General features: G+C 41.6%; 1 protein-coding gene across 1 annotated transcript in view; it reads right to left on the reverse strand.

Moving 5' to 3' along the window:
* The window catches only part of col27a1a (collagen, type XXVII, alpha 1a), an 86,323-nt gene that overhangs the window by 49,412 nt on the left and 20,892 nt on the right, over positions 1–16,019 (reverse strand). Inside the window, exons 5-7 of the mRNA XM_049603397.1 lie at positions 10,764–10,817; positions 7,965–8,018; positions 7,814–7,867 (exon numbers count right to left, since the gene is read on the reverse strand). Coding sequence (XP_049459354.1) covers positions 7,814–7,867; positions 7,965–8,018; positions 10,764–10,817 — 162 coding nt within the window. The remainder of the gene's footprint in view (positions 1–7,813; positions 7,868–7,964; positions 8,019–10,763; positions 10,818–16,019) is intronic.

A 16,019-nucleotide genomic window follows, 5' to 3' on the forward strand; every position in this document is an offset into this window, starting at 1 on the left:
CCTTCGTACCAGCACTTTAAACTGCCACTGTCAGCATCGTACTTCATGTTCAGTGCTCAAATAGGAGCAGCAACTCTGTCAACAATATATCTGTCACCAAAATTACAGTTAAAATAAAAGAGACACATGCTTTAGATAACTTTTTCATCACAGACCTATAAGCCACTTCATTTACAGCCTGTTGATCATTTTCTAATTAACAATGAAAATAAACTCAAGGTTAAGCTCCGAATGTCCTCAAATCCTAGAGACACCCCTATACCTGACCTGAATGGGGCTGCTGTGACTGCATTTGCCTCTGTGCGAGGATGAGTGAGGACAGCGAGGACTAAAAGGTTGAAAACAGGCATACTGTTTATTAACTGGCCCTCAGGCAAAGCAAGTTGTGCATCCCTGCTTCAAACATTAAACCATTGTCTCTGGATCTAAGATACATCCAAGCTTTCTGTTGGAGCCCTTCTCTCTCTCTGGCTGTCACCTCACATCATCTGTTGCACATCATCAAAAGACCACTAGGAGGAGACGCTTGGAGCTGGGATTAAAACGCATGAGTAATACATATTAAACAAACAGAGATGTCACCAGGTGCTGACAGATCGCTGCGGTAACGCAAGCAGAAATGTGTGTGTTTTCCATAATTTTGTGAAAGCCCTGTTGGTAAGCAGTTTTGTGAAGAGAACAGTATTTGTAGACACATGGCGCCTGTGTTTGACCTTCTGAAAATTTCCATTTGATGTTGGCCTGTTGGGCACAATAACATGTTGATGAATTTGTGTTTGTCTGTTTCGCCTACATGTGTCTGAATGTCCATCTGTCGCTTAATTTTCTCTTTTAACTTGACTTTTCTTTTCCATCCACTTCTCCACTTTTCAGGAGATGTGATGACACGTTGCCATTCTCATGGCACGCAAGCACAAGCAAAAACAAGAGAAGAAACACACACACATTCACACACAAAGATACATCTACATAGTCATCTTATTACATGGCTTACGTATAGTACAAACATGTGTAGCAGCTTATGTTCCCAGGCTGTGCTGTGAGGTCTACAAGCCACACACACATACACATACACATACACATACACATGCTGTGGGTCCTGGGTATTAACCATACCCTCCCAACCCCAGCCAGACCATCTCAGATCCTTATCTCACTCATTATGAGCTTGCTAATGAGAGCCGCCATTCCCACCAGCCCCCCTTGTGTTTACAATGCCACTTGCCTAACAAGCATGTGTGTTCAATCAGATAAACCCACCAGAATGCTTTTCATTTACAACAACTCCCCGGTAGCACCCTCTAACACTTTTTCCCCCCTCCATCCCACAACACTAAGCTGAGGAGTGCCTCAGGGAACGTTAAGCGCATTTTGGGCAGAAATAAAATAAAAGACATATTGTGTCTGCAGAGAACATGTCATTCCTCTGACTTGTTACCAGTCTCTCTGTACACACTTAACTTTGTGGGTGTTCAAATGAACACAGACCTCATGTCTGTTAACAACTGCACACCACAAAATGATGAATATGTGTCTTCCACTGTCTGCCTCCACTGGACAGCGCCTTGGTAGCAGTAATATACCCCTCACCTCATTAATCTTTGCTTTCATCTTTCCACCTCTCAAATCCCCTCTGCAGCGTGGAGCCGGATGATTGCTCAGAGCAACCGTCTGGCTCCACGCATGTGCTGCATGTACGGCAGAACATAAACCCTACACGCCAATGTCTGGCGGGGACAGACTAACAAACAACTGCATGAACCTAACCGGACAATTTGCTTGAAATCCATCCGGCGGAAAAACATCCCTCATCTCATCCCTGTCTGAACCGCAATTTCAGCAGCGTGTTGCGCTTGCATGCAGTATCACTATTTAACTGCTAGCACGGTGGAAGACAGGGCAGTGATTTGTTGTTCTTCTTGAGAAACATGCAAAGAAAATGATGGTTGATTTGAATTCTCCCATAATTACAATGATGATGAGCATGTGGATTTGTTAGTTTGAACAGTGGGCAGGAGCTAAATGGAGAGAGTTTGGTTTGGAACAGGTCTTGGGAGCTTCAGACAGATTAATGTCTACAATACACTGTCTTGCATAAATGAGGGAAATGAGTATGATTAATACACTGTCTAGCCCCTGCAGGGAAATTACAGAAGATCATTCTGCTTTGTATTTGTAGGATTTTTCTTGTTAGGGAGAACTATGGTTTGGACTTAGTTTAAAGGGAAAATTATCTGTATAAAATTCAAACTAGTCAGCAATAAAGACTGAGCTATCCACTATGAGGATTAATTCATAGTACTTTTACATAATAGAAATGTTTCACTGTGTGCTTAGAGGCAATGTATAGAAGTGTATGCACAGTGTTGACCATCACTGACCCTGAAATTCTCACACATGTATATATGGCACGTACTGTATGTGAAAAGCACTTCTTATAAACAAGTACCAAACATAATGTGTCACAGGACAGTCATATTTTCCCAAAAGGGAACATAACAGAAACTGAGTCTCCCTGAGTGTTTATTGATTAGTTGACTATGGTAGCTAACTGACCTTTTGGGACAACACTATTACGCATGTAGACTTCATAACTGCCTGCTTCTCTGACTTAATACATTTTTAAATACATAGGTCCTAAAGTGAACTGATGGCTTTGATATACACTGCATGTTCAAGTTGATTATTTCCATTAGATATTGTGCAGCTAGATCAACAAAAAAAGAATATTTCTACAAAAACAATTTTGCTATTCCAAGTTGTTTAAATGTGTTGATGCCATAGTTTCTGGCTAAACTACATGGGACAAGCAGATAAAGAAAACTTTGATGCATTTAAACAAAAAAACAAACACAACATTTTGGATAAAAATATCTGCTTCCTTGCCAAGCATTAGATGAGTGGATCAATCCCAATCTCGAGTCCGTTTGTTAAGCGTGGAGCTTGGGACATGATGCTGCTATTTTAGCATAATATAACGCCTGGAGGCAGGTGGAAAACCAAGCCTCCAGGAAGAGCACCAAGTTATAAAACCAATTTGACATAGTTTCCAAAGTGTGGAACTACAACTTCAGAGTCTGTAACGTAATGCCACTGGGCCAAAAAAGACTTTTCCAATAGGCTGACATTGTGAAGACATCTGTGTATTAGCAGATAATTCAGGTTCATCAATGTCCAGGTATAAACACTTAAATAGCTCTGATTTAAATCCTTCTGTGTTTCAGTTTTAAACTTCAGTTTTAGCCAAATACGGAGTTATTTTGCGACTGTCAATCATGTAAGTGAGGCCAAGGCCGAGCAGATGGAAGGCAGAACTAAAGGAAAAGCTAGTGCATTTGCTCTATGGACCACAGGATGCATGAGATCCAGGTAATTTTACACCTGGAAATTTAACTTTTTTTGTCTTTTTAACTTTTATAGGAAAGAACGGGGCGCCGCCTCCCCACGCTGTTCTCTTTATATACTCATTGGATGAACAGCGAACCTGGCTCTCTCCAGATCTTAGAAATACACTTACCAGCACCCCTAAATGTGTGTCTAGACCACAAGTATTAGATGCATTTTTCCCTTGTACCTCTCAAGAAACATATTTTTGTCTCATTTTAATCTCTGCAGCTGTCTGCACTGGCTCCCTGCAGGATCTCGTCTCAGTTGTGTCTAGTTTATTTACACTTCATCTATTTTTCAGACAATATGTGTAAACGCCAGGTTGATGCCCTAAAAAAGGCACTGAACAAATATATTTGTCTACATTTTGCAACACAGACAGAGCAGAGCGTGCTGTTTCTGGACAGAGCCAGAGAACAGTACACCCTGCTCCAGTTTGCAATCCCATTTACGCTCCTCTTCACTTTTGCTCAGCAGCTGAGAAGCAAGACACCGTAACTTCTTGGATGCTGAGGAGCTCTGATGTTTATTCATGAGCAAATTGTCAGCTACACTGTACATTTACTGCAAATGCTTCGCACTGCACAGAAAGTCTGGCCGCTCGTCTGCTGTTCAACGCTTTGAAATTTGTGGACAAAACTAAACTAGTATAGACAGTCACTTAAGTTACAGCGTGAACTGTCCTTTTGAGAGTGCAACCGTGACATGACATTTGGGCTCTCGACAGGGGATGTGAAAGTCAATCACAAGGGTGTATATTTACAGTAACACCCTGCAAAGCTAAGTTACAATGCTACCGTACAATACGTCTTGGCTTCAAGGGTAAAAAAAAAGCAGTCTTAGTGTGAAAGACAGATGTAGAAAAGGCAAACAGTGAGAAGACACAGATCAACTCGCAGTGGGAATAGACATAGAAGAATGAAGGATGCAGGCAGTAAGGTAAGACGTGTGGCTTGTAATGTGGCCTTGTACTTGAGGTTTGGCCCCGTGTGTGTCCCCTCTCCCTGACCCGGCCTACCATGCTGAAAATCCATTCAGTGTCTGCTCGGTAGAACAAATGTTGTACAGAGCGGAACACGCTTGGCTCGCCTGACGATGTAAAATCACACTCTCCTATCGCACGTTCAAAGCACCACTGCTTTCCCCATTAAAGTTTTTCCATGGAAAACCAGCAGCCAAATTCCAGAATTCCCGGATGAAGTGTCAAGCTAAGGCTGATAAAGGGCCTGTGTGTGTATGTGTGTGTGTGGATGTGGGTGTGTGTGCGAGAGACAGAGAAGTTGGAAGGGAAAAACACGGAGCAGAACAGAGGAAAAGCTGCTGTTGTCCCGTTTTCCTAAACCACAGGTTCAAAGTAATGAGCCGTGTGAGCGAGACGAACAGCTTGAGAGGTATGAAGAGGAAGAAACAGCACATGGGTGTTTCAGGGTGGCCTGCTACTGGGATGTAATTGCAATGAAGGTCCTCGTTGCTTTTCAGTATTGCATTGACCTTGCAGTGTCTCAGTGGAGAGACCTACATCAGGACAGGACATGCCTGGGACTTTCCACCTGAGCTGAAAACGAACAGAACAAAACAAAGCCTGTTTCTAGACAGTCTGCGCTACCACAGAACAGTGTGGACATTGACTCACATCTCTGTCATAGTGGTGTAATGTGCAGGCATGTAGAATCAGGATTCATGAACAGTAAATGTGTGAAGTACAGCTGAGACCTGTGAGAAGTTATTGTACAGTGTTTAGCGCAAATAGGATAATTAACTCTGTATTTGTGTATGGAGGGGAAGCTGACTCCTTGTGGCTTATTTAACAAGTTTCCTCTACAATCATCATGTCTGTGGTTCATTGACCACCTGAGGCATGCTGTGGTGATGTCAGAGTGTGTGTTGATGAAGAGGCCATGGCAACAACTTCCCAGACATGATGATGTGATGTCATCCTAATGTACTCCTAAGGGGCAGTAATAATGTACCCCTGTGGTTCATGAAGACAATTGACTGAGCATCTGCACTGCTCATCTCAGTGCAAACAGCTAGGGAGTATGCACTTACAGTTTCTGTCCCTGCCAGATGATTTTATGCTAAACCATCATTCGTGGCTAATCTCAGAGCAGTATAAGAGGTCATTCAACTGTCTGTCTTACACTCTCACCTGCAGCTCTCATTCACATGTCACTGACTTTCTGATAGGCCATCAAATCACTGCCAAGACTCATTAAGCTTGAAAGAAATCCCCGAATGTTTTCCACCAGCTTTACATTTTCCATTTTGTCTGAGTGTGTGAAAGAGAGACATACAACTGGACAAAGAGACACACACACAGAGTAGAGCTGACTCCTAACAAAAGCCATATGTTGAGTTTGAGGCAGCCATCCAACCAAAGCCCGACACTCTGTTACTGAGCACTGTGGCTCTGGGAAGTCAGTGAATACATGCAGAGGCACTTTACACCTCTGCTGAAATGCATACAGTCTATCTGCTATACTCAGTCACTCAATTAATTATGCTACTGTGTTTGAAATGTGTGCATAGCTCAATTTAATTGGACACAGAATGAGACTGAGAGCAGTCTGAGCTGCCACCATGAGACCTTAGTTTAAATCTGATTGTTAAAGAATAGGTGAAAAAGACAATTTTAGTTCATACCTGAGGAGCACACATTACTCAGTAAGCAATAAGACAGTTATGATGATCATGTCTGATATTGCAGCAGTTCCCAGACTGGTCAGATGATCCCAAGTACCCCCTCATCTACACCATCTGCCATGTTCAAAATGTGTTAATTTCAATTTATTTTAATCTATTTGTTGTTAAACTACTAGATAAGGCAATTTCTTTAAAACAGAATTGAACTAATCTGTGTTAGTTTGGTGATTTACATTTATCCTACTACCACTTGGAGTGGCAGAAGCTGAATATTTCAACCATTTAACCATTACTTTTAGCCAACTTTTATCACTGTTTAATACTTGTAGCTATATTTCAAACATGTATCCATTGTTTTTTTGTGAACTTTGTTGACTGTTTAATACTTTTAGCTATATTTCAAGCATTTATCCATTATTTTCAATTCACTTTTTAACTGCTTAATAATTTTAGCTACATTTTAAACATTAATCCATTGCTTTTAGCTGTCAACTATCAAATACTATATACTTAAAGCATTTCTCCATGGTTTTTTAGTTAACTTTGCCGAGTGTTTAATACTTTTAGCTTTATTTCAAGCATTTATCTGTTATTTTTTTAGCTAACTTGGCCGACTGTTTAATACTTTTATCTATATTTCAAGCATTTTTCCATTGTCTTTTAGCTAACCTTTTCAAGTTTTAAATATGTTTAGCTAGCTACCAACCTAAGACATTTACCACTAGCTATTTCAACAATTTAAACTCTAAGCTAACTATTTAAACCACTTATCCATTGCTTTTATTTAACACTTTAGGCTGCTTATTGTGATTACTTAAAGTATTTCAACTATTAAAACATTACTTTTAGCTAACTGTTTAGACTTCTGCCAGATTGCTAACTAGTTGCTAGCCAGAGAGCTAGTTAGCTAGCTTGTAAACTAACTAGCTATTTATTTCTACATTTTTTCCCCTCTAATTGACAAAACTAGATTTTTTCACCATACCTCAGACTGGCAACTGCAGTAATTCCCCTTGGAGTGCAGGTACCCATGGTTGGGAATAACTTCTGTATTGTGTCTAATTGATGTGCACATACACTAACATGCATGCAGGAATGTACGCACACAGGCATGAACACAGACACATAGACAACTCAACAACTCAAACTTTCCCCTTGGACTCGCTCTTGGTCTGTGCTTGTTCCACTCCCGTCTACCAGAAGCTCTGTCCCACTTTTTCTTCCTTACACTCATGAATCACTCAAGTTGTGACATAAGTAACATCTGAGACACTGGTGATTTTGTATTTGAGCACATGAGTGCATGATCCCCATCCTCGTCTCGCTGATGACAAAAACCTCCCCCTTCATGACATCCTTCTTGCCAACATTAAAACCTCTGTGCTGGATCCAGCCAACACAGATGGAAGAAATGGTGAGCACAGCACAACAGAAGAAAGAGAGATGGAGAGAATTAAGGAGGAGGGGATATGGAGAGATCTATACAAAGATGAGTGGGTTTACACACTCAAGCACACACAGATGCATAATAACATCACAACAGATACAACAGAAAAACAAAGGGGTTATGAAATGGTTACAATGACTCATGCAAACATTCTTTCCTGGGCTTTCCCAAACTTTTCAAGGGCCTCACTATTCAAAGTTTGCAGATGAGGGCACTTTGCTCACTCAAGACATCATCGGGTATGTGGGAGCTCTTTTGGCCAGCATTTATGAACACTGAATTTAATTTCATTGGAAGGAATTTGGTGCTTGTGTCAGGTGTATTGTTGGCGCTTACCTTCCGACCTTCTTGGCCAGTCAGTCCGACCGGGCCAAGAATTCCTGTGTCTCCCTAAAACAGAAAGCAAGAACGTCAGAGGACACAAGTTGAGCAAATTGGACGTTGTTATAAATTAATGTGGCGTGTAATAAAAGGTCAGGCACAATACCTTCTCTCCTTTAGGTGCTGGCCCAGGTGAGATGCCAGGGTCTCCTTTTCTCCCCTGATAAAAAGATAAGCACAATGGAGGACTTTGTATGAATGAAAATTACCCAAATTTTCTTCAGTCTCTAAAAGTAGCTGCCTTGAAATCCCATTAACAAAATAATTTTACTGGCCAACACCTTCCATTTGCACTAGGGAAAAGGTTAAGGCCACCAAAGCTTGCCTTTATAAATCCCATTAGTAAATAATAAAAAGCTACACTTGATGAAAAACAACAGGATTGAGTTATCATGTGGTTGACAGACTCACAGCAGGGACGCCTTTCTTAGGGAACAGTGCATTACGTGGGCTCGGTGCCCCTCCAGTCACACACACAGCAGGCTTCATTGTCAGCAGGTAACAATAAAGGGGCTTCAGCACATCAAAGCTACAGATCGGAAATTAGACTGAGTGCTGAGTGCATGGACCCCCGCTATTTACAACTGTGTTTCATTTATTAACGATGAAAGAGCAAAGATCGCAGTGCACCCCGCGACTTCAAACACTTGAGGATCATTCTCTCAACACACCTGTCAGGTATGGGAAGTCTGCTCTGCACCACACTGCCGAGAATTTACTTAAGTGTTCATTCACTGAGTCAGGGTTTCAAATATTTGACTTGGAGTGTATATCTACTCCAAATTCACTCCATTAGCGTTCATTGACTGATTTTGGATGTGGCATGTTTAATTGAGTATAACTAAGATAACTTTTATTATCTACCAATTTTTGTATAATTATACATACAACTTATACATAGTTCAACCTTTTTGGGAAACACTAACAAAATCTAATACAAACTCTACTCACTAAGTGCCTGTGCTCTTGCCTGATATTCAGACAGAATTGTCAACTTGTTACACTCCATTTCTATCTTCAGTCTGACATTGCGTACACTTGAACCAATGTCCATGGACTAGGATTCGATATTCCCGAACCAATTACAAGAGAGCAACATAACTGCATTACTCTGACGTCATTTAAGTCCACATTGTTGCGTAGCAAAGGTCATCGTACTTGTTTAGTCTGGGTTTTAAGAGTGGAGTAGAGCAAAGTAAAACAAAATACGATATCAGACGATATTGAGAAGACATGTTGATTTAGAACAGCCTCGATAGCAGTGTCTATCTTGTCTATAGCCCTCGCTATTGTTGTTGTTACCTCTGATTGTTTCTAGTAAGCCGCTTGACAACAGCTCAGCTAATCATTAGTCTCCCCAGCAGCAATTATTGGTCATAATTTATTCTAAATGAGGAAAACGCTGTTTCATGTCACGATGCCAGACAAATCAGTCAACTCAAACTTCATAGAGAGGGTGGATTCCAGGGTTTGGACCCTGGCAACCTATGCGCAATAATCACTCTGTTGGCCAGGCATAGTGATTTCCTAGAGACTCCAGGAGGTCACTGCTCCCAGCCAAGAAACAGGCACACAACTTACCATGAAACCACAAACTGTGACTGTTTACAATCTGGTTTTTGTATGGATTTTCAAATAAAATGTAACATGTTCATTAGTGAGGTTTAGATGCTCCAGTAAGAGAAATTTGTTACTTTGGAGCTGGACCAGTTGAGCTACTTCAAAGTTACGAAGCTACCGTAACTTCTGATTTGAGCTTTCTTAGTGATGGATGTTGTTAATTCTTAAAGGAAGAGTTCAAAATCTGGGGATAAATTCGCTCTTGCTGAGAGCTGAATGAAAAATCGATACCACTTGCCTGTGTGAGTGTGGTATCTTGCAAGTAAACTATTCCTTTAGGTAAATAAGAGATAAGCAGGTAGCAGATAACGGTGAGAATTAGGTGCATAATGATGGGAAGACCATCGTAAAAGTGAAGAATGCAACAAGAAATAATATAAATAACACCAGGGAGCCAAGGACAAACACAATTCCTTTGGTTGACCCGGGGGAGGTCAGGGCTCTGGGGCAGGCAGCTGCACAGTTGTCATTTATGCAAGGCATTTTTATAATGCACTTTAAATACAGGTAGGGCTCATCACTATGTACTTTGAGCACACAGTGCCAGAGGTCAAGGGTGTTTGCTAAAGCATACATCAGTCCAGACAATCAGATGGGGGATGCAGAGAAGTTTTCTTGCGCGGGGTCATCTCCTGTTCACGCGTTAAAATTAGACAGATTTATCTGGACTTTTCACTTTCCGACTTGTTATGGGTTTCCCTGGAGCTCTGATAAATCACTTTAACTCCCCTGGTGTCCAACTACCCTTCTCTCTCTCTGCTCGACTTGCTGTGGTAGCACATAGCATTCATTTTACCAAGCACATAAATGCATAAACATACACCTTAGAGCATATTTGGAGCTTATATCGAGCGGATCTCCAAGAATCTGAACAACCTTGGTGAACTTTAAATATAAATGAAGGTCCTGACATTCACCTCCGCAGCACACATGTTTAAGTGATACAGCTCTTCAGTATTATGTGCTGTGGTGTTTGCGGAGCCTCAGACTGCCAGGTGAGGCCGCACTGCTATGAACTTATGTGGCCTGATTCTTCAGCCACAAAGCTCCATTACTCTTGCTGCTTTTTATGGATTCCAACTGATATAGAAAAACTGAAAATCTAAGACATCCTTGTGGGATTATCATTCCCCTTAGAGGCAAGAGACATAACCTTCTTATTAAATTAGCGGTAGAGGCAGGTACATAACCTGTAATGGAAAAATCAATATGGCTGCTGGGTGCTTGACAAAAAAAAGAAAGGCTGACTTGTGATCATGAGTTAGACCAAGAGTGTCTAAGTTACCTTGAGCCCGGGTGGACCAGGTCGGCCAGGGTTTCCATGGGGACCAGGGGGGCCCTATGGAAAAGCCAAAGAGTGAAAAACATAATCAAACTGTGTTCGAGATTTCAGTCAATCATCATATTTGGGATAGAGCTGATACAGACTGTGGCTTTGCTACTGTGAACGAGACCAGAGAAGGGAGTGGGCAAAGTCTGTCTGGAGAACCTCAGCTTTCATGCTACTTTAACCTATTTTCCTATACATCAGCTGTGTGTGAGTTGGGTGGTGAGGTATTTGGGGTTGGTGTAGGGGGTAGAAGCTTATGGAAAATGGGGCTCTGTGGAGCTGCTTCACCATATGGATGTGGTTTTCCTGCCCCCTGTTGCCTCCACAATCCACACACACCCCCCTCCTCCACACACACAAACACACATTTGCCAGGCATCTTAATGAGTAATGCAGATCATCTTGTGTCATAACATTTTGAAATTCCTCCACTGGTGTGTGTTCCTGTCCGCATTGGCTGTTGCTGAGGAAATGTGTCTGAAAGCAAACAAAGCGAGATCTACAGTAGCAGTCTATTGGTAATGTGAACCATCTCACCCTCCCAGCAGCCCCCATGAGACAGTTTAGCAGAAAACTCTTTGGAAGCCAGAGAATGAATCTGCACCATTTTTTTCTGTGGTTTAAATAGCAGCCATCAGACAGAAACAAAGGGGTTGTTGCTACATCCCCGCCATCCATCTATCTGTCTGCCTGTCTACCTTTTTTTCATCTGAGTGACTTTTTCTGCAGGTCTCTGACCTCACTCATGCCCTACACGTGGAGTGGCACCCATGGGCCCCTAATCTACCTCTGCTGTGGGTCAAGGGTCGAGCGAGTCAGAGAGGGCGGAAAAAGAGTCACAATTGCTTTAAGAGCCAGGTCAGCTAGTTTCACTGAGGTGAGTCAAAACAAATCAGGGCACCATTATGTTAGTGATTTGGTCTGCAGCATCAAAAAACAACATCAAGTGACACCCAGACAGGCTTTTTATTATCCAACAGAAAAAAGACAAGTAATGTGGGCTGGGTTATACTGCTCAACAAAACAGCCCTTTGAGCAAAGCTTAAAAACAGACACTGGTCGGATGCAGACATGACAACATAAATGCCTTTTGCTGTAATTGCTCTTCCTTTCAAAGGGTGTTTTGATGACAGTCACGTCTGATTCACTTCAGACAGAGCTTTTCATGAATGAACAGGATGTTACTAAGCATATGTACAGGTGTTGTTATCTCTGATGTGGAACACAGAACACCCTCCAAACTGATATCAAAAATAATTCACAGGACACAAAATGATCATTTGTATATCAATTACTCACCCCATGTTATGTTGAGCGTTTACACACTTTGTGTTTACAAACATGTTACCTGTGCAGTATAATCCATGACTTATTTATCCAGCAATATGCTCAGGACTGCTCAATCACATCCACTTTTCCTAAAGTCTTACTATTTAAAACACTTCCACATAGACAGTCTCAGGCAAGGACGAATAGTGAGCCTTGGCAAGCATGTGTGAATTTTGTTCAATGGAATGCAAAAGCAAAATTCAAACACATTTGCCCAGACATGCTACTTGAAGGCAGAAGTGTTTTTTAAGTAGTAAAGTGAAGGAAAATACATGTGGTTGGGAAGTACTGAGTATACGACTGGATAAGTGAGGTAAAATTACTGTTTTTGTTAATGGAGTCTGGCTATAAAGAGAGCATAGATACATTTTACTTTTACTTTAGTTCCCCCTCAGAAAAGGCAGTCTGTTTGAGAAGTACTAAGCATACGACTGGATAAATGAGACTTGAATTATACTGCACGAGTTGTGTGAGAGTTTGTAAACAAATGTCTTGATGTAGTTTTTGATGTTGTTAAACCCGGACCCCTATGACTTTCATTCATAAAGAATTTTCCCAGTTTTCTGATTCATCACTCACCGTGGAAGCATGCAAGAAAAACAAAGTTTTCTTCATGCATTTAATGCAACTAGGGGTGAGTAACTGATAAAGAAGTTGTTATTTTCTTGGTGAAGTGCTCCTTTAAAAATGCAGTTTTGATAAGATCTTGAATATTCATAAGCCTGCTCTGTTTTTAACTTGTTATGTTTTACAAATTATATTTTCATTCCAAGGATTCTCAAGTTTTAAAGATCTTGCCTGTTTTCCTCCCACTCTCTCTTCCCCCTTTCATTTTCGGTTTGCGCTCAGCTGGCATCCCCTCAAGAGTCAGTGCGACCAGACAGTGTTAAGGGGACGCTGTTGTGCCCTAAATAAACTTAAGCAAACTAGACATGTTTCAATTACATGCTTCAAAATTAACCCTGTGGCTTACCACAGCTTGGGCAGTACACTGGTAGGCACGGGCTGGCACCAACATTTGGTACTTTGCTCTTGCCTCCATGTTGTGTCCCTCTCTCGCACAACAGGTGTCTAATTAGAGAAGACCAGGGTGGGGCACACACAAGCTGAGAGCTATCAAATGAAAAACCACCAACCTCTGAACAGCGACACAGGGCGTTACTGTGGTTCCTGTGGTAATATTGCTGCTAGCTCTGCACAATTCATTACCATTCTAACTTGAGAAAATGGTCAAAATCTAAAGAAATGATAGTTCCTAATGTTTCGTGTTATGGTAACATGCGTGCTGCCTCCTCTGAGGTATATAAATATCTGTGCTTGAATCTACAAATTCTATATCAACACCATATGTGCAACTTAAAGCCAAGAAATACTGTATATGCACTTGTGGATCTTAAATCTAGACGCATGACATCACCCCAAAGGCTATGTTCCCACACAGAATATTTTAGACGATGTCTTTTAATGGGCGACGCTGTAAACATAGTCTAACTTTCAACACAGCCTTGTAAAAGATAGTTTAAATGTATACACGGTCACCGTATTAAAGATAAAAGAGATTCTGTATGATGCCGTGCCAAATGAGAGCCGAAGGGGCAATGTCTGATAAACTAACATTAGATCAAGAGCATATGAAACCGCTGGACGTCTTCTTAATTAAAGATCCCAGTCAACACACACGGGCTTGAAACTTTGCGTCTGCGGAGTCAGGGAAATATTTCACTGTTCATTAAAGTCACAACAGCATACTTTGCTGTCGCTGAGTGAAAAGCTCAGAATTCAAAGGCCAGTGCCATATAAATTACAGTAAAACTTCATAATAACAGAAGCAGACGGGGTGAATGAATTAAGCTGCGCTGGTAAAAAGCCAACCATTTAAATTTATTTGCTTGGAAAGCCAACATTTTTAAAGCTAAATACATCATGCAGTGACCAGAGCATATGAAAAGGAAATGGTAAGTTATCCAAAGTATTATTTAGGCATTTACAACAATAACAGTAATAGCTCATAATGACCGTGACAAGTTTGAAAATTACGATAGAAACCTAAGGCTAACTTTATGCCAAACATTAAAAAAATCTGGTATTAAAAAAATATTAAAGTGCCCAAAGGGAGATTGCGAAAATAGTCAACTGGAGCGTGGACTGTGATTTTTCCTGTCCTGGAGCTTATTACAGTAATGTTCCAGAGGAGAGATCCATATACACAGTTTACACCTGGGATTATACAGACCCTTAAAGAGCTGATCTGTTGCCTGGTGCTACCAAAACAGCCCAACACACTGCCCAAAGAAGAACTCAACACCTTTACTCATTTAAAAGCGCTTTATAGTCGTAGTTTTATATGTTTCTATATGAAATGCCCATCTGGGTTCTGAATTTACGTGCAGGTGAAGCAAGATGGGGGGATTTCGTCTAATGACGGAGGAGTAGTTTGGAGGGAATGTATGAGGAGAGATGGGCGACAGAGATTTTTTTCCGCTCAGACAAAGACCCTTTTGACCCAGCAGGCTCCAGACGAATCCATGCAGCCAGTCTTCAGATAGATAGCGGCCTGTGTACCCACGATGCATCCATTTCCTCTCACACCCTCCTACCACCGTCGTCATTATACACCTACAAACAGACTCGAAAGAGCTCACCCCGACTATGCATGGACACCTAGCACAGGCTTTTGTACTGACAGCGGTTGCCGTAGCGACAGCGTCTCACACTCACATGTGTGGGATCAGAGGTCAAAGTTCATGGGTGGTGCTTGGTGGGCTCAATGGTGCTCTGTGTGTCATCATGCAGACTTCCAGTAATCCAAGGCTACGGAGGGTCATGCAAAAAAAAAAAAAAAAAAAGGCAGAGCTCTCTCTTCAGCAAAAACCCTCTGACTGGAATTTAGTTTTGCACATAAAGAGATGATGCTCATGATCAAATCATGCCACGCCACCTGTGAGCCTGCAGCCTCAGCAGCCTGTGGTGTAAATTCAGATTTCCAGTTAATTTATTTCAGTGATGAACAAGTGAATTTCTTTTCCCAAATTAAAACCACACTCTTATCTGGCCAAGTGGGGATACATGTGTTTGTGAGTGTGAGTTTGCAAGTGCGTATATACAGCTCATTGTTTGCACACACATGGCAGTGGCAATTAAACTTGATAAATGCTTTTGTTTACAGGAAAGCTCCATAATCTGTCTCACTCTTTATATAGGCAGGTCATAAACACAGCCACATATGTGTATGTCTGTGCCACACAGACGTGGGATTGGTGCTGTAGCGTGTATGCACTTCTGTTTGAGGGCCGATGTGTTCTTGTGTGCGCGTTAAACAGAATGACTGTGAGGTCAGAGTCAGACACTGGCGGCGTGTTTGCAAGCGACCTCTGTTAAAGTGGCATCAAAACCAAAGGCCTTTACAAGTGCTTTTTTATTGAACACGCTTGTTTTCATTGTTTGCGCTCTGCAAACCAACCACTTCCACTGACAGTGCCACAGGCAGTTCAACAGCTGGTTTGCTGTGGTTGACAAAGGCCTTGTCTACGCCATCAGGATGTAAATCAGTAGGAAGTGATTAGGCAACGCATGCTGCTGATGAATGAGGTTTGGACAGGCAGACTGGCTTTACCAAGTTTTAGTAGTAACCGCATCTGTCCAGGCTCCAACCTTAGCTGGAGGAATTGTGTAGCAGTGCAAATTTATAAGTCTTGAAAAGAGAAATTCTTCTTAAGACCTTCAAGTTAAATATGCTGCATATTTTGAGAAAAGCTGCTGCCTGGTCAAACAAAAATAGTTCCACTCAGTCACACTTATATAACACCTGAAAAAGTTAACACAGCTCTGTGCTTACATTTTTACGCCCAATTAAAGCTCTATTCCAGGTAAGTTTGATTTGGA

This window comes from Epinephelus fuscoguttatus, linkage group LG18 (assembly GCF_011397635.1).
Source record: "Epinephelus fuscoguttatus linkage group LG18, E.fuscoguttatus.final_Chr_v1".
NCBI lineage: Eukaryota > Metazoa > Chordata > Actinopteri > Perciformes > Serranidae > Epinephelus > Epinephelus fuscoguttatus.